At 37.1% G+C, this 20,354-nt stretch overlaps 1 protein-coding gene across 1 annotated transcript in view; it reads right to left on the bottom strand.

The window, feature by feature from the left end:
• Positions 1-315: 315 nt before the first annotated feature.
• CCDC7 (coiled-coil domain containing 7) overlaps positions 316-20,354 on the bottom strand; it is a 138,676-nt gene continuing 118,637 nt past the window's right edge. Inside the window, exons 14-16 of the mRNA XM_023741975.1 lie at positions 7,382-7,447; positions 802-1,023; positions 316-372 (exon numbers count right to left, since the gene is read on the bottom strand). Of these exons, the coding sequence (XP_023597743.1) occupies positions 316-372; positions 802-1,023; positions 7,382-7,447 (345 nt within the window). The remainder of the gene's footprint in view (positions 373-801; positions 1,024-7,381; positions 7,448-20,354) is intronic.

Here is a 20,354-nt window from a genome sequence, read left to right as displayed (position 1 = left end):
ATATGAAAAAAGAGGGAAGATAAAAACAAGGATAAAAGGATTTTGTGACAGTCTCATAGCCTCTTGAAAAAGGTAGAGGATTGGGCTTTCAGTTCAGTTTTATCCTACTAGCTACTTCATCTTTTCCTAGGTTTGCTTTTCTATCTCCAATACAAATAAACTCTCAGTCTGAAAATAAGTAGGAGAGCACTAAGAAATATGAAATACTATTAAAGAAATGAAGGACCCGGCGAGAGCCATACTGCTAGAATAAGTAGAACTGCATGAGGGTTTGTAATTCTATCCCCTGAGATTCTCTACAACTTTTGCTTTACTTTAACTGGTTTCATTTCTCATCAGTCCAGTTGCTTGTTTGTGGACTGTTTTACTCTTCTAAGGTATAAATACATTAATAAATACGAACAAAGTTCAAGAAAGAGCTTCTGAAACCACTGTACTACATAAACACAACAGAGACAAAAATAATTTTCAGAGTTTTTTCCACAGCATTTCATTTCTATTTAATCTTATTAATTTATAGAAAAATGTTTTTAGTATTTCAACCTCTTATTTCCTCCTCACCCTCAGATCTCAGATGCTTAAATGATCATTGAAAACCAATACATATTTAATGTACAGCTTGATATTCAAGATAATAATGAATTGACATATCCAGAGGGTAAAAAGCAAAAGTCCAAGCAAAAACAGGAAAAAGGTATAAGGAATTTTTAAAAATAATATAAACAAATTAAATAAATAATAACATGAAAGATAAACTTCTTGCAGCATGTATTATTGTCCCTATTTTAGTTCTTTCCTTACCTGCGGGTGCTGTTGGATTCTATCATTTGACTTGTGTTCACCTGAATCTGAAAGTCGTGTTTTTCTTCTTTCTTTCTCCAGTGGTACAGTCTCCGAATCTAAATCTTTAACTTTTACTTCACTAATATCCATTTGCATGGCTGTCTTAGTTTGCTCACTTTTAAGTAACTCCTTCCTTTGATTCAGAAGATAGTCAAGCTGATGCTTAGTTTTTTCAGCTTCCTGTTTTTCAAAAAATAACAGTTATCAAGCATTATTTTCTATTGCACTTTCCTGCCAATACCACAACCTTTAGGGATCTGCATGTACTCAGGCCCACAATCATTCCTCAAACTTTTATTGTCACTGAATTGGAGGGAGCTAAATTAAGCCAGAAATATAATCCGTAGTTTAACTCCACAAGTAAAATTAAAAACTGTGAAGAAACTTTTTCCACTTTGAGGGCTATTTTTATACCCAGGAAGTTCTCCAGCTATTATTTTTTTTTAAGGCTCCAATTACTTTACAGGCACAATAAAAATTAATAAAGTATATATTATAAAAGTGATAAATTATAACCAGAATAACTAATATCCACAATATGAAATAATGAAACAAAAGGTGGAAAATTAATTATTCTAGAACACAAATGTTCTTAAAAATGTAACTTTTTGATAATTTTTAAAATTTTTATTTAATTATACAAATAATAGGCTATTTGTATGAAAGACTATATAGATCAACAAAAAGAAAGCTCACAAATTTCACCACATAGACAAAAATCACTGTCAACATTTTGATGTATATCTTTTTTTAGTTATTTCTAAATATAGCTAGTGTACATGTGTATTTTTAACTATATAGATTGGATTATACTACACATATTCCCATTATCTGTTCTTTTCATGAGATAGTGTTATAGCACATTTAACAATATATTTAGCAAATTTCTTATTGATGGACATTTAGGTCATCTCAAAATTTTTCCTATTAAAAATACCACAAGATACACACTTGTACAAAATCTCTGTACATTTTTTTCTTTTTTAATATCAATGTTCAGAAGTAGAACTGATGAATGAAAAGGCTATGTATGTACTTTCCAAAACTTTTGTTACATATTTTCTTCCAGAAACATATCAATTCTTACTAATAATAGAGATGTGTGAAAGACTGCTCATTTCAGTGTACATCTACAAATACATATTTCCATTTCTTAAACTTTGACCAAAATTATAAGTAAAAGAAAATGTATCTCACTGTTATTTTAAATTATATTGATTTGATAACCAGTGAGGTTGAATATATTTGTGTGCGTGTACTGGCCATGAATGTTTCTGAATTCTGCCTTGCCTACTTGTGTCCTTTGTTTAAGTAATAAGGCAATTCCTGTTATTTATAAGTTTGTAAAAAAAATCTTCACATAAAACATTTTGTAAAAAAAATCCATTTTTTCTTTATATTTAATGATTGTGTTACCATAAAAAAAGTTTTACATATATATATATGTGTGTGTGTATATATATATATATATGATATATTAACATATTCCTTTGTGGTATAATGCTTAGAAAACCTTGCTCTAGCCAAGACCACAGAACTTACAGCCAATATATATACAGCTGATATATTAACATATTCCTTTGTGGTATAATGCTTAAAAAGCCTTGCTCTAGTCACAGAACTGTTAACCCAGTGTTTCTTCGATATATTCAGACAGAGTTCATTCTTACTTTCAGATCTTAAATCAATCTGCAACTTATTATGATACATTGTTTATAATAGAGACCTAACTTTATTTTTCCCAGTGTTGTTGTTGTTGTTAGTTGAGTCAGTTCCAACTCACAGTGACCCTATATACAACAGAATGAAACACTGCCCAGTCTTGCACAATCCTCACAATTGTTGTTATGTCTAAATCCACTTTGCACCCCCTCTATCAATCCATCTCATCAAGGGTCTTCCTCTTTTTCGATGACCCTCTACTTTACCAAGCATGATGTCCTTCTCCAGGGAATGATTCCTCCTGATAACATGTCCAAAGTGTGTGAGACATAGTCTCACCATTCTTGCTTCTAAGGAGTATTCTGGTTGTATTTCTTCCAAGATAGATTTGTTCGTTCTTTTGGCAGTCCATAGTATATTCAATATTCTTCTCCAACACCACAATTCAAAGGTGTCAATTCTTCTTCAGTCTTCCTTATTTACTGCCCAGCTTTCAAATGTATATAAGGTGACTGAAAACACCATGGCTTGTGTCACGGACTGAATTATGTCCCCAAAAACATTTGTCAACTTGGCTAGGTCACTATTCTCAGTATTGTATGATTATGTACCATTCTGTAATCTGATGTGATTTCCTTATGTGTTGTAAACTCTATCACTATGATGAAATAAGATTTAGTGGCAGTTATACTGATGAGGTCTACAAGATTAGATAGTGTCTTAAGCCAATCTCTTTTGAGATATAAAAGAGATAAGCGAGCAGAGACACACTGGAACCTCATACCACCAAGAAAGCAGTGCCAGGAGCAGAGCTGGTCCTTTGGACCTGAGATTCCTACACAGAGAAGCTCCCAGACCAAGGGAAGACTGATGACAAGGACCGTCCTCCAGAGCTGACAGAGAGAGAAAGCCTTCCCCTGGAGCCGGCACCCTGAATTTGGACTTGTAGCCTACTGGACTGTGAGAGAGTAAACTTCTCTTGTTAAAGCCATTCACTTGTGGTATTTCTGTTATAGCAGCACTAGATGACTAAAACAGCTTGGGTCAGGCGCACCTTAGTATTCAAGGTGACATCTTTGCTTTTCAATACTTTAAAGAGGTCTTTTGCACCAGATTTTCCCAATGCAATGGAGTTTTTCGATTTCTAGACTGTTGCTTCCAAGGGTGTTGATTGTGGATCCAAGTAAAATGAAATCCTTGACCACTTCAATCTTCTCTCCATTTATCATGATGTTGCGTATTGATCCAGTTGTGAGAATTTTTGTTTCCTTTAGGTTGAGGTGTAATCCGTACTGAAGGCTGTGGTCTTTGATCTTCATAAGTAAGTGCTTCAAGTCCTCTTCACTTTCAGCAAGCAAGGTTGTGTCATCTGCATAACACAGATTGTTAATGAGTCTTCCTCCAATCCTGATGCCCCGTTCTTCTTCACATAGTCCAGCTTCTCAAATTATCTGCCCAGGATACAGACTGAATAGGTATGGTGAAAGGATACAACCCTGACGCAAACCTTTCCTGACTTAAACCACGCAGTATCCTCTTGTTCTGTTTGAACAACTGCCTCTTGATCTATGTACCGGTTCTTCACGAGTACAATTAAGTGTTCTGGAATTCCCATTCTTCACAATGTTATACGTAATTTGTTATGATCCACACAGTCGAGTGTCTTTGCACAGTTAATAAAACACAGGTAAACATCTATCTGGTATTCTGTGCTTTCAGCCAGAATCCATCTGACATCAGCAATGATATCCCTGGTTCCATGTCCTCTTCTGACTCCAGCTCAAATTTCTGGCAGTTCTCTGTCCATATACTGCTGCACGCTTTTGAATGATCTTCAGCAAAATTTTACTTGCATGTGATATTAATGATATTGTTCAATAATTTCCGCATTCAGTTGGATCACCTTTTCTGGGAATAGGCCTAAATATAGACCTCTTCCAGTTGGTTGGCCAGGTAGCTGTCTTCCAAATTTCTTGGCATAGACGAGTGAGCACTTTCAGCACTGCATATGTTTGTTGAAATATCTCAATTGATATTCCATCAATTCCTGCAGCCTTGTTTTTTACCAATGCCTTCAGTGCAGCTTGGAATTCTTTCTTCACCACCATCAGTTCTTGACCATATGCTACCTCCTGAAATGGCAGAACATCGACCAATTCATTTTAGTATAGTGATTCTGTGTATTTCTTCCATCTTCTTTTGATGCTTCCTGTGTCGTTTAATATTTTCCTGGTAGAATCCCTCAAAATTGCAACTCGCAGCTTGAATTTTTTCTTCAGTTCTTTCAGCTTGAGAAATTCTGAGCATGTTCTTCCCTTGTGGTTTTCTATTTCCAGTCTTTGCACATGTCATTCTAATACTTTTACTTTGTCTTCTAGGGCTGCCCTTTGAAATCTTCTGTTCAGCTCTTAGACGTCATCATTTCTTCCTCTTGCTTTAGCTACTGGATGTTCAAGAGCAAGTTTCAGAGTCTTTTCTGACATCCATTTTGGTCTCTTCTTTCTTTCCTTTCTTCACGTATGATGTCCTTCATGTCATTCCACAATTGTCTGGTCTTCGGTCATTAGTAGTGTTCAAAACACGAAATCTATTTTTGAGATGGTTTCTAAATTCAGGTGGGATATACTCAAGGTCATACTTCAGCCTTGTGGAGTTGTTGTAATTTTCTTCAGTTTCAGTTTGAACTTCCATAGTAGCAACTGATGGTCGGTTTCACAGTCAGCCCCTGGCCTTACTCTGACTGATGATATTGAGCTTTTCCATTGTCTCTTTCCACAGATGTAGTCGATTTGATTCCTGTGGATTCCATCCGGCAAGATCCATGTGTACAGTCGTTTATGTCGTTGAAAAAAGGTATTTGCAATGAAGAAGTCGTTGGTCTTGCAAAATTCTATCATGCGATCTTTGGCATTGTTTCTATCACTAAGGCCATATTTTTCAACTACTGATCCTTCTGTTTCCAACTTTCACATTCCAATAATCAGTAATTATCAATGCATCTTAATTGCATGTTTGATCAATTTCAGACTGCAGAAGTTGGTAAAAATCTTCAATTTCTTCATCTTTGGCCTTAGTGCTTGGTGCATAAATTTGAATAACAGTCATATTAACTGGTCTTCCTTGTAGGAGTATGGATATTTTCCTATCACTAACAGCATTGTACTTCAGGATCCATCTTGAAATGTTCTTTTTGACAATGAATGAATTACTACTCCTCTTCAAGTTGTCATTCCTGGCATAGTAGTCCAATTTAAAATGGCCCATACCAGTCCATCTCAGCTCACTAATGCCTAGGATACTGATGTTTATATGTTCCATTTCATTTTTGACGATTTCCAGTTTTCCTAGATTCAGGCTTTGTACATTCCATGTTCTGATTATTAACAGATGTTTGCAGTCGTTTCTTCTCATTGTGAGTCGTGCCACATCAGCAAATGAAGGTCCCAAAAGCTTGACTCCATGCACGTCATTAAGGTCAACTCTACTTTGAGGACGTAGCTCTTCCCCAGTCATCTTCTGAGTGCCTTCCAACCTGGCGGGCTCATCCTCTGGCACTGTATCAGACAATGTTCCACCGCTATTCATAAGGTTTTCACTGGCTAATTCTTTTCAGGAAGTAGATAGCCAGTTCCTTCTTCATAGTCTGTCTTAGTCTGGAAGCTCAGCTGAAACTTGTCTGCCATGGGTAACTCCGCTGGTATTTGAATACCAGTGGCATAGCTTCCAGCATCACAGCAACATGCAAGCCCCCACAGTACAACAAACTGACAGACACTTGGGGGACTTTTCCTTACATGTATTTTTTTCCCAAAGCTTACTTTTTATAAAATCTTATCCTCCTATGACAAATTTTAACAACTAAAAGTTTATAATATACTAAATTACTATATTTATTTGAATATGTTTCTAGACTTTCCAATCAGTACCAGAATCAGTGCCACAATCCTTTAGTTATTGTACTTTTACATTATATATTAATTTTTGGATGAAGAAATACCTCCTAATTGTTCTTTTTTTGTATAACCACAGTTTCTAATATTAATATGTCTTATGATAATTTTGTTAAATTGAAAAATAATTCCATTTATCTCTGGAAATAAATTGCTTTAAGTTTGTACATTAATTTGGGCAAAAACTGAAATATTTATAACATTGAGCCTTCAAAACCAAAAACATAAATTTCTATTCCTTCAATGTTTGTCTATGTCCCTTGGTAAAATATTTTTCTTTAAATAAAATTCTATATGTTTGTTAGATATGCTGTCCTAATATTATGTTAGACTAACATTATGAATAGAATTTTTTCTATTATGTTTTCTAAATGATTGTTTCTGACAAATAGGAAACTTACCGATTTTTTATATCTATTTTATGTCTGGCATTTTTTTAAACAGTATCATTAATAAATTTGTTGATTATCTCACATTTTTCAGAAATAAAATTATATAGTCTACAAATAAGAATACCTCTGTCTATCAGTTTATGAAAATGTTTGTAGCTTCTTTCATTTCTTATTTAGCTGGAATTTGAAAAAGAGCAGTAAAAATCAACATCCTAATTTAATGCAGCTTAATTAGAATGCCTGCAGTATTTTACTTTTAAGTATATATTATCCATAATTTTGAAATAGATTTCCTTTACTGGATTAAGTGAATTTACTTTTCTTCCCAGCTTGCTGAGCACTGATTAAAATGAATATTGTTTTATTAATATATTCCTAATGCATAAAATCAATATATTTTAAACCTGATAAACTAGTATAATATATAGACTAATAGGATAATATTTTACAAGGTAAAAAGTATTCATTTGAAAAGTTTTTTATATATATTTACTCCACTTGTTAATAATTTTAAAGGAACATGATACCGTTTACCTGTAAAGCCTGTTTCAGTTGTTCCTGAAGTACTTTGTTCTCAATTTCCAGTGCATTCGCAGTATTCTAGGATATAGTAAGACAAAAAGTATTAGCTTCAGTATTTTTTGTTTTTATTAATTAATTTTTGTAATTATTATCTTTTTAAAATCCAGTGATAACAAGGTTATGATTTTGCATGTACATTTAATTGTACCCTTCTCAAGCATCATGGTGAATAGTGTCTGTAGCTATAACTTCTTGTTGACTTTTCACAGGAAAATTGGCCCTAAATCTGGCAAATTACAACTACAATAAATTAAAAGTTTCATTTAGCCTTTTCTCTAGGCATAAGATATTTAAATTAAAACATTTTAAATTTTATTTTAAAAAAAGCATTTCTCCTCATAACACAAGATAAACATAGTTTTGACTTTGAGAGAATGAATGGATTTTATTACACATGAAAAGACTCAGAAATTCTCCATCAAATGGACAGCAGTTTGAGAAAGCAGGTCTCAAGTCTGCATTTATGCTTCTTGTATGGGAGAGCAAGTTCCTATGGACAAACCCTGCTACATACAACAACCATAAACTCTAGACAAAATGCAAATATCAACACTGGAGAGCAACCAAGAGCAGGTATATTCTTGAGAGAAGGTGACACTTGGAAGAAGGGAAGGGCACCAAGTAAGATTCCCATCTCCATGGCTTCTAGCCTGAGGGCAAGCCTTAGTCTGCACCATGCAGGGTGCCTAATAGCAGTAGAAAACCTGAGGTTTTATACCCTAAGTACTGAAGGACAGAGTTCCAAGCAATCACAGCCACTGGAAAGATTAAGAAAAAATCACCCAAAGAAGATAACCAAAGAGAGATATGTTGAGGTGAATTGATTTATATGGCCTTTCTAGCCATAGTCTTGTAATTCCCAGAGAATGATTGCCTGGGACTATGCATATTGGGTGACTTATGGTCCACCAAGGGGATTGGTCAGTTTAGTATGCGAACTGAGTGACCTACAATCCGCCAAGGGGATTGGTCAGTTCATGGTGCTGGTGGAGGGACCATGCCTTGATATTGACAAGGAGTTTGCTTATATAAGGGCCAATCCCACAGGGGCTCAGGAGAGCCTTACTACCATCAAGAAGAGACTGGAGTAGAGCACATCCTTCAGACAAGGACCCAGGGTCCCTGTGTGGAGAACCTCCTAGACTCAGAAGAAAGAGCAAACACTGGAGATGACAAGAGACAGTGCTGGAAGACTTCTCACCCCACGGAGAGAGGCAGCTGGAGTGGGCTTGCCAGCCCATGGAGCAAAAGCTGAGCACTTTGTGCAGGAGGCTTGCTGGTGAAGCTAAAAGAACTATAACATTTGCTTATGCAGGGCAGAGGCCTGAATGTGCCCTGTGGAGGGGTCTTCCTAAAGCAGGTCAGACCAGGCACCTCTGGGCAGGAGGCCTACCAGTAGAGCTAAAAGAGCTGTAACACTTGTGTAGGGCAAGAGAGGCCTGAGTGTACCCCGTGCCGGGGCTGCATGCGTCCCCTCGTGGGAAGCGAGTGTTCAACAGCATGGCAGCAAGACGGTTCCAAAGGCCAAGTAGCATGGTGGGAGCCAGCAGCAGAGGCTTAGAAGGGCCTAGCAGTAGAGGCTTGGGAGATCCAGTGCAGGGATCTTGCTGCCAGCAGGCAAGGCACAGGAAAGACCAGTGGCAGAGCAGAAGCCTCGGACAGTGGTGGTAGCCAGGGCAGTGGTGACATGAACACAGCATCTGACCTGAACCATGGTGTGCCTGCCCGGCAACTTAAGAATGGACATGGGTAACTTAGGGAAGGGTAAGTGTTTCCCTTTGGGAATCTACTATCATTGTTTACCATTTGCTTTCTATAAATACTAACGGCTTTCACTTTGCCAACACTGTGTAAGTGTCTTGTGTGTCCACCTGGATCATAGATGCATGCAGCACCCATGAAATGGTTGATGCCAGTGGGTATATGTGCCTCATTCCTAGTAGTTTTATGGCTGCCTGGAAGTTTGAGGCACAGCGTGCCTGCATGTGCAATGCAGACACACATATATGAGCATACAAGAGGGAGTCCCAACTTTTTTGTATAAATTCTCCCCAAATCTTTGCCTGACTCCTGAACCGTATGTGCACTGGGAAGACTTATGCAACCTAGAAAAAGCTAAAAGAACTGAAATGCAATTTGAGCTGCTGCCTAAATACAGAATTTGAATTTTGCATTCAATCATGTTAATTACATATTAAAGCCAAAAAATACCAATTGACAGAGTAAATATAACAGAATCCAAAGAATTTCAGCAACATAAAATCAAAGACTACAGCTGTCAGTATGGATTACACCTCATCACTAAGAAAACAGAAATCCTCACAACTAGACCAATAAGCAACCTCATGATAAATGGAGAAAAGACGGAAGTTGTCAAGGATTTCATTTTACTTGGATCCACAATCAACACCCATGGAAGCAGCAGTCAAGAAATCAAATGACATACTGTATTGGGAAAATTTGCTGCAAAGGACTTCTTTATAAAGTGTTAAAAAGCAAAGATGTCACTTTGAGGACTAAGGTGCCACTGACTCAAGCCATGGTATTTTCGATCACCTCATATGCATTCAAAAGCTGGACAATGAAAAAGGAAGACGGAAGAAGAATCAATGTGTTTGAAATATGGTGCTGGGAAAGAATATTCAACATACCATGGGAAACCCTGATGGTGTAGTGGTTAAGAGCTATGGCTGCTAACCAAAAGGCTGGCAGTTCGAATCCACCAGGTGCTCCCTGGAAACCCTATGGGGCAGTTCCACTCTGTCTTATAGGGTCGCTATGAGTCGGAATTGGCTTGACAGCAATGGGTTTGGTTTTTTTGGCTTATGGACTTCCAGAAGAATGAACTAATCTGTCTTGGAAGAAGCACAGCCAGACTGTTCCTTAGAAACGAGGACAATAAGACTTCTCGCTTACTTTGAGCATGTTTTCAGGAGGTACAATCCTTGGAGAAAGACATCATGTCTGGTAGAGAACCAGTGAAAAAGAGAAGGACCTTCAACAAGATAGATTAACACAGTGGCTGCAACAATGGGCTCAAACAGCAACAATTATGAGGATGGCATAGAACCAGGCAACGTTTTGTTCTGTTATACGTAAGGTCACTATGAGTCGGAACCAACCCAACAGCACCTAACACAACAACAGTATAATACTCACTATAAAAAACAAAACAAAACCTGTTTTCGTCGAGTCGATTTCAACCCATAGAAACCCTATGAGTCAGAACATTCACTATATCCAGGCTATAATTCGAAATTATTTGACATTTGAAGAAACAGAAAAATGTGAATTACTTTTAATAAAAAAAAAAGGCAATCAACAGGGAGTGATCCCAAGATAATGCAGATGTGAGAATTAGCATATGGAATTTTAAAGCAGCTATTATACCAATAGTCCCTGGACTCCCTGAGTGGTGCAAATTGTTAATATGTTTGGCTATTAGAGGTTTGAGTCAACCCAGAGGCATCTCAGAAGAAAGGCCTGGCAATCTACTTCCAAAAAATCAGCCCCTGAAAATCCTGTGGAGCATAGTTCCACTCTGACACAAATAGGGTCATCATGAATCCAAATCCACTCAATGGCAACTGGTATTATAACAACACTCAATGTAAAGGAAAATATGCTCATCATGAATGAAAAGACTGAAGTCTCAAGAGAAAAATAGAAATTATTAAAAATGGAAATTCTAGAACTGAAAAACACAACATATGAATTTAAAATTTTACAGGATGGACCTTTTGGAGCAGACTGGATATATGACAGTGGAAAAGTCAGAACATCTGAAGATAGATCATTAGCAATTACCCAATCTGAGGACAAAGAGAACAAAGATTAGAAAAAGAAAATAGGCAAAGACTTAGGGACTTGTGGGATAATATCAAATAATCTAACATGTAATTACAGTCCTATAAGGAGAAGAGAGAAAGAGGTAGAAAAATTATTTCAAACATAATAGTTGAAAATTTCCCAAATTTGGCAAAAGATATATTTACATAACCAAGATGCTCAGCAATCACGAAACTGATGAATACAAAGAAAATAATGCCTGTATACATTATAGTGAAACTATTGAAAACCAAGTAAAAAGAAAAAATCTTAAACGCAGCCAAAGAAAAATGCCATTACACACAGGAATAGTCATTTGAATGCCTGTTTGTTTCTCATCAGAAAAAATGGAGGCCAAATGAGAAAGAAAAAACATCTTTAAAATGTAGACCAAATGTCCCTTCTTTGGAACAGACTTATACTAAGTAACAAAAGAAAACTCCAAATCTATATTTTGCTTCTCATTGAAATTTGAGATAACATGGCATCTATAATTGAAATAAAAATAAATCTTGTAACCACTGCTCAAGAGATTTCCACATATGACCTATAAGATTCTGAGGAAACTCATTCCATAATCAGGTACAGAAATGTATCATGTGATGAGACTAAGTAACTTCAGCAAGGACATGGAGAACCCAGGAAGGAAAGGGAAAGGGGGAGAGTGCTGACACATTGTGGTGATTGAAATTAATGTCACAAAACAATTTATATATAAAATTTTTGAATGAGAAACTAATTTGTGCTGTAAACTTTCATATGAAATACAATAAAATAAAAAAGCAGCAGCCTTGGGTTCAAGTGGATTATTTTATCTACATATACTTTAGATAAACAGTATTATTACTGGAATAATAGTCCTCTAAATAAGAGGTGCGCAGCTACTTGTTCATTTTAAAAACTAAAATAAAATTTCATATGACTTACTAAAACATTTTATAAGCATCAAAATTACTTAAACAAATAGTAATACTGATTCTATTAATCACGCCTGCATGAGGAAGCAAAATTGAATAAATTTCATTATTATTGCAAATAGTGAGATTCAAATAGCCAGGTTTGCAGTACAGATTTCACTACAACTCTATTCTTTAACCCTAAGCAAATCTACTGGTCTCTGTAAAACTAAAACGGACTAGATCTGTAATGGTTCATAATAGAGTGCTGGTGAGGGCTGGGAGGGAATTCATTTAAAATTCTCATCAAAGTCATAGATCCTCTCTACAGAAAAATTCTTACTTACCCAAAATTTTGACATTAAAGTAAAAAAAAAAATAATTTAAAATGACATTAGAGACTTAATCTCAGTAATATAATGGGATCATAGTAAATTTTTTTAATATAAAAAATGCTCTTCTATCTAAAATAGCTCATCTGTAACTGTAGTAGGCAGAATTCTAATATAGCCCCCATGATCTCCACCCCCTGTATATAATCCACTCCTTTTGTGTGAGTGGGATCTGTGAAATGTTTTTAGTCAACAGAATATGGCAACATGATGCAATGTCACTGTTTTGATTGCATTACATTATATGGCAAAAGCGTTGGAATGTTACTCCCATGATCATGTTACATTATGTATATAAGACTCTGTCTTACCACACAAGAGATTCTCCTGCTGGCCTTAAAGAAAATGCAAGCTGTTAGGATGTGAAATGCCTTTAGAAAGCCTTGTGTCAGGGAAGTTCAGATGGTCTCTAAAAGCTGAGGATCTCTATCCTACATCATAAGGAACTGAATTCTGCCACAACCATTTCAACTTGGAAGAGGACCTCAAGTTACAAAAAGAAATACAGTTTGGTGAGACCCTGAGCACAGGACCCAGCTAAGCCATGCCTGGACTCCTAACCCACTGAAACTGTAAGATATTAAATGTATGCTGCTTTAAAGTGCTAAACATGTAGTCATCTGTTACACAACAGAAAACTAATACCATAAAGTTGGACATTTTATATTCAGTATCTCAAATGGCACTCTCATTTTCCCCAAATATAAACCCACTGCCATCAAGTTGATTCCAACTCACAGCAACCCTACAGGCCAATTCTTAAAATATTTGGGTACATATTTCTAGGATGCTTAACTCCAGTCCCCAGACTGAAATAGGTGGTACATGTTATGACAGTTATTAAGAAGTTAACTTGTAGTAGAAAAAAAAAAAAAAAAAAAGCTGGTGGAGCCAACATGGCACTATAGACAGAAGCACAATGCCATCCCTCTGCGGCAAAGACCCAAACATCTAAGTAAAAATAGATACAAATGCCAATCTTGGAACCCTAAGCACCAAATGAAGGAATAAAGAAATGAATCAAGCACCGAATGGACAAAGAAACTGACAGAACAGAGAAGGAGAAAGAGCTACGGAGTGGAGGTCCCACACCAGCTAACATGGCAAGATTCGCCATCTTGGACTGCAGCCACCAAAGAACACAGACAGGGAGTACTGGAAGGCAACTCCACGGAGCTCCCAACAGGAGAAGACACAGCACCCGGTAACCAGGGATACCACTTTCTCAACCCCCACCCTTCCCCCTAAGCAGTTTCCACCGCTTTCCAATGGGCCACAGTTGCTCGGTCAGAGAGATACCAGTTCACTGCCTCCGGAATCCACCACACCCCCGCGGGCTGGCCCCATCAGCACCATATTTTTTGTTTGTTTATTTGTTTTTTGATTTTTTTTTTTTTTGGCTTTTTTTTTTTTTTGGTTGCTTCTCTCTCTCTCCCTTCCTCCTTTCCTTTTTCCCATCCAGCTAGCCCTGTGTGCCATCCTCTCCCCTTTTTGACAGGCTGTGATTTTTTGGATTGCTTTGTCTTTGTTTTTTCCCCCTTCTTCTTTTTTTCTGTTTCTTCTCTCTCCTTTCCTTCCTTTCCTTTCTCCCACCCACCTAGCCCTGTGTACTTCCCCCACCCCTTCTGGAGGGGCTGTGCTGCACAGCTCAGTTGGAGAGTTACTGCACACATGGCCTCCCCGGGTCTGCGCTGCCATCACCAACCAGCCCCCTCAGTATCATTTTATTTACTGTTTCTTTGTTTTGTTTTTGTTATGTTATTCTTTCTAGTCTCTCCCTCTCCCTTCCTTCCTTTCCTTTCTCCCATCCACCTAGCCTCATGTGCCACTCCCAATTCTTGGTGGGCTGTGTTGTACTGCTTAGCTGGAGAGCCTCTGGCACACGGCCCCCAGGTCTGCGCCGCCCCTACAGGCTGGCTCCCTCAGCACCATATTTTTTATTTTTCTTTACCTTTCCCCTTCTCCTTTTCATTTTCCCTCCCACTTAGGTCCTACACTGCCTCCACCCCTTCCTGGTGGAACATACCATGCCACCTGGCAAGAGAGACATCAGCTTGCCACCACCCCAATTTCACCCTGCCTGGTTGACTCTCCCACCACTATATTTTTGTTGTTGTTTTTACTTTATTATTATTGTTTTTTCTTCTTTGTGTGATTGTTGGTTTCTTCTATTTCCCTCCTTTCCTTTCTGTTGTCCCACCCACCTAGGCCTGTGTGCCACTCAAGCCCCTTCTTAACAGGTCGAGCCACACCACTCCACTATATACCCACAAGCATATACCCTCACCATGTATGCTCCGTCCCACCCACCAAATCCTAGAGCACCGCCATTTTATTTACTATTTGTTTACTTCATTTTTTACTTTTGTTTCTCTCTCTTCTTTCTCCCACCCACTTACCTCTGCACATCACACTCTCTCCTTTTCCTCCTTCCTATCTGCACTGTGTGCCAAGTGTCACATGGCTCAGCAGTACTGACACAGTCTCCCAGACCCTATCCTGCACTACCCCCTGCAGCCCTGCCCCATTGTCCCCCTCATGCCATAAATTACCCATCACTGCCCGTCCAGCCCCACTGGACTCACCCTGCTGCACCATAGCTGAGTGACCAGACCCGCCTACTTGGACAAGGTGGTAGAAGTATTGTGCCCACATGTGAGCAAGCAACAAAACACACCCAGCCCACTAGCCAGACATAACCAAATAAAATGAAAAAGCAAGATGAAACAATCACATCCACAATCCATAAATGAAGAAAATAATTCCTGAATGTCTTGGAGACAGTGGACAATGTCAAAACATTTTAAAAAAACAAGACAGGGTGATTCCAGAAAGTTTTCAAAATAAAACACCAAATGACCTTCTAATAGAAGAAAAGGCACTGGAACTACTGATAGAGAATTTGAAACTCTAATATTCAGGGTTCTCCAACAGATGAAGGAAAATTCAGGAAAAATAAGGAAAAAATAGACAAAATCATGAAAAATAAAGACAAAATAATAGAACAGACAGATAAAACAATGGAAGAATTCAGGAAAATAATACAGGAACAAAATGTCAAAATAAACAACTAGAAATCACACAAAAAATATCAATTAGGAATCCAAAAGATAAAAAGATTTCAGAAACAAACAATGCAATAGAAAGTTTTAGGAGCAAATGTGAAACAACAGAAGACAGGATTAGCAAAATTGAAAACAAATTCTTGGGCCACTTTCTTTGAGGAACAGTCAGAGAAAAGAATGAAGAAAAATGAAGAAACCCTGAACACAATGTGGGCCACAGTCAAAAGTAAAAATCTGCATGTGATCAGAGTTCCAGAACAGGGGAAGACATAACCATAATAAACATCTATGTACCCAATGACAGGGCTCCAAAATACATTTTAAAAAAATTCTAACAGCACTGAAAAGAGAAATTGACAGTTCACAACAATAGTAGGAGATTTCAACACACCACTCTCGGTAAAGGACAGAACATCTAGAAAGAAATTCAACAAACATACATAAGACCTAAAGGGCAGAATCAGCCAACTTGACCTCATAGACATATGTAGAACACACCACCCATCAGCTGCAAAGTACACATTCTTTTCCAACACCCATGGAACGTTCTCCATAATAGACCACATTTTAGGCCACAAAGCAACCCTCAACAAAATCCAAAACACTGAGATACTACAAAGTATCTTCTATGCTCACAACACTATGGAAGTAGAAATTAATAACAGGAAGAGCAGGGAAAAAAATTAAATTCATGGAAACTGAATAACACCTTGCTTAAAAACCACTAGGTAATAGAAGAAATCACAGATGAAATAAAAAATTTCCTAGAATCAAACAAGAATGAAAACATATCATATCAAAACCTCTGGGACACAGCAAAGGCAGTGCTCAGAGGTCAAATTATAACAAGTGACTCACGCATCCAAAAAGAGGAAAGGGACAAAATCAAAACAGTAGCTATACAACTCAAACAAACAGAAAGAGAACAGCAAAAGAAACCCCCGGCCACCAGAAAAAAGCAAAGAATAAAGGTCAGAGCAGAAATAAATGAAATAGAGAACAGAAAAACAAGAGACAGAATCAACAAAACCAAAAGTTGGTTCTTTCAAAGCATCAACAAAATCCACAAACCACTGGCCAAACTGACAAAAGAAAAACAAGAGAGGACACAAATAACCCAAATAAGAAACAAAATGCGGGATATTACAACAGACCCAACTGAAATAAAAAGGATCATTACAGAATACTAGGAAAACTATAACAAATTTGAAAACCTACAGGAAATGAACAAATTTCTAGAAACACACTACCTACCTAAACTAGCACAAACTGAGTTCAAAAATGTCAACAGACTCAAAACAAGAGAAGAGATTGAAAATGTAACAAAAAATCTCCCAACAACAACAAAAAAAAAAACTCTGGCCCAGATGGCTTCACTGAAGAATTCTACCAAACATTCAGAGAAAAGCTTGCACCAGTACTATTCAAATTATTTCAGAACATAGAAAAGGAAGGGATACTTCCAAATTCATTCTATGAAGCCAGCGTAACACTGACACCAAAACCAGGCAAACAACACAAAAAAACAAAATTACACACCAATATCTCTCATGAACACAGATGCAAAAATTCTCAACAAAATTCTAGCCAACAGAATTCAGCATCATATCAAAAAAAAATAATAGACCATGACTAAGAAGAATTCATACGAGGTATCCAAGGACGGTTCAACACTAGAAAATCAATCAAAATCAATCAACCACCACATACACTAAAGAAAAGAATCACATGATCATCTCAATCGATAAAGAAAAGGCATTTGATGATACATTCCTGATAAAAACTCTCATTAAAATAGGTATAGAAGGGAAATTCCTCAACATAATAAAGGGCATCTATACAAAACCAACAGCCAACAACATTCTTAATGGAGAGAGGCTGAAAACACTCCCCTTGAGAACAGGAACAAGGCAAAGATGCCCTTTATCACCATTCCTGTTTAATATTGTGGTGGAAGTCCTAGCTAGAGCAATAAGGCAAGAAAAAGAAATAAAGGGCATCAAAATTGATAAGGAAGAAGTAAAACTATCCATATTTGATGACACTAAGATATTATACATAGAGAATCCAAAGGACTCCACAAGAAAACTACTGGAGCTAATAGAAAGATTCGGCAGAGTAGTAGGATATAAGATAAACATACAAAAATCAGTTGGATTCCTATACACCAATAAAGAGAACGAAAAAGAAATCAAGAAAGCAACATCATTTATAATAGCCTCTAAAAAAAAAAATACTTAAGAATAAATCAAACCAGAGATGTAAAAGACCTATACAAATAAAACTAGAAAACACTACTACAAGAAACCAAAAGAGACCTACATAAATGGAAGAACATACCATGCTCATTCATAGGTAGACTCAACATTGTGACAATGTCATTTCTGCCCAAAGCAATCTACAAATACAATGCAATACCAATTCAAATTCCAAAATCATTCTTTAACAAGATGGAAAAACTAATCATTACCTTTATATGGAAAGGAAAGAGGCCCCAGATAATTAAAGCACTATTGAAGAAAAAGAATAAAGCAGGAGGACTCGCATTACCTGACCTCAGAACCTACCATACAGCTACAGTAGTCAAAAAAGCCTGGTACTGGTACAATGACAAATACATGACCAACAGAACAGAACTAAGAACCCAGATGTAAATCCATTTACCTACAGTCACCTGATCTTCAACAAAGGACCAAAGCCCATCAAATGGGGAAAAGACAGTCTTTTTAACAAACAGTGCTGGCAAAACTGGATGTCCATTTGTAAAAAAAAAAAAAATGAAACAGGATCCATACCATACACCATACACAAAAACTAATTCAAAATGGATCAAAGACCTAAATATAAAACCAAAAACTATAAAGATCATAGAAGAAAATATAGGGTCAATACTACAGGCCTTAATGCACGGCATAAATAGCATACAAACCAAAACTAACACTACACAAACACCAGAAGATAAGCTAGATAACTGGGATCTTCTTAAAATTAAACACTTGTGCTCATCAAAAGACTCCATCAAAAGAGTAAAAAGAGAATGTACCGACTGGGAACAAATTTTTGCTATGACAAATCCAATAAATATCTAATATCTAAAACCTATAGGAAAATTCAACACCTCTACAACAAAAAGAAATAATCCAATTAAAAAATGGGCAAAGGATATGAACAGACACTTCACCAAAGATGACATTCAGGCAGCTAACAGACACATGAGGAAACACTCAATATCACTAGCCATTAGAGAAATGCAAATCAAAACTACAATGAGATATCATCTTATCTCAACATTACTGCAATGAATCAAAAAAAAGAAAATAACAAATGCTGGAGAGGCTGCAGGGAGACTGGAACACTTATGCATTGCTGGTGGGAATGTAAAATGGTACAACCATTTTGGAAAACGATATGGCGCTTCCTTAAAAAGCTAGAAATAGAAATACCATAGTATCCAACAATTCCACTCCTAGGAATATACCATAGAGAAATAAAAGCCATCACACAAATAGACATATGCACACTCATGTTTACTGCATCATTATTCATTAGCAAAAAGATAGAAACACAACTTGACCAAGACAAGGTCATGGAAGCTTCATAGACACATTCAAACTCCCTGAGGGACTGAATTACTGGGCTCAGGGTTGGGGACCATAGTCTTGGGGGACATCTAGCTCAATTGGCATAACATCGTTTATACAGAAAACGTTCTATATCCTACTTTGGTGAGTACCGTCTGGGGTCTTAAAAGCTTGTGAGCAACAATCTAAGATACTCCACTGATCTCACCCCATCTGGAGCAAAGAAGAATGAAGAAAACCAAAGACACAAGGGAAAGATTAGTTCAAAGGACTAATGGACCACAACTACCACAGCCTCCACCAGACTGAGTCCACCACAACTAGATGGTGCCCGGTTACCACCGACTGCTCTGACAGGGATCACCATAGAGGGTCCCAGACAGAGCTGAAGAAAACTGTAGAACAAAGGTCTAACTCATAAAAAAGAGACCAGATTTATTGGTCTGACAGACACTGGAAAAAACCCAAGATATGGCCCCTGGACACCCTTTTAACTCAGTAATGAAGTCACTCCTGCAGTTTACCCTTCAGCCAAAGATTAGACAAGCCCATAAAACAAAACGAGACCAAATGGGAACAACAGCTTAGGGGCAGGGATGAGAATGTAGGAGGGCACAGGAAAGCTGGTAACGGGGAACCCAAGGTCATCAAGGGGTGAGGGTTGACATGTCGTGGGGTTGGCAACCAATGTCACAAAACAATATATATATTAATTATTTAATGAGATCCTAATTTGCTCTGTAAACCTTCATCTAAAGTACAAAAAAAAAAAAGAGAGAGAGAGAGATTCCAAGACCAAAATAAAACAACTTGGATTATTTGTATTTCTTTCATTGGAACATACTAAAAAGAGTAGGCTATATAATTTTACAATTTATGAAATTTTTTCTCTTTTGCTTCTTACTTTTCTCATACTTTTTTGAAGTAGAAAAGGCAGCTATTGTTGTACCCTTTATAATGATGGAAAAATATGCAGTTCAAATAGGTTAAAGAGACTTGTCCAAAGCCATGTAAGTAGTAAGTCTCTGTTCTGACTCCCAATAGGATGTTTTTTTCCTCCATAATATTGCCTCTAATTGAATAAACTGGTAATTTTCATAACCTTGACAGTAAACATGTCTGGATTTATCATTTTATTTTCTGAAACTTGCTAGGAAAACTTG

The sequence above is a fragment of the Trichechus manatus genome, unplaced genomic scaffold, assembly GCF_000243295.1.
Source record: "Trichechus manatus latirostris isolate Lorelei unplaced genomic scaffold, TriManLat1.0 scaffold00195, whole genome shotgun sequence".
Taxonomy (NCBI): domain Eukaryota; kingdom Metazoa; phylum Chordata; class Mammalia; order Sirenia; family Trichechidae; genus Trichechus; species Trichechus manatus.
This window is presented reverse-complemented; position numbering and strand designations above follow the sequence as displayed.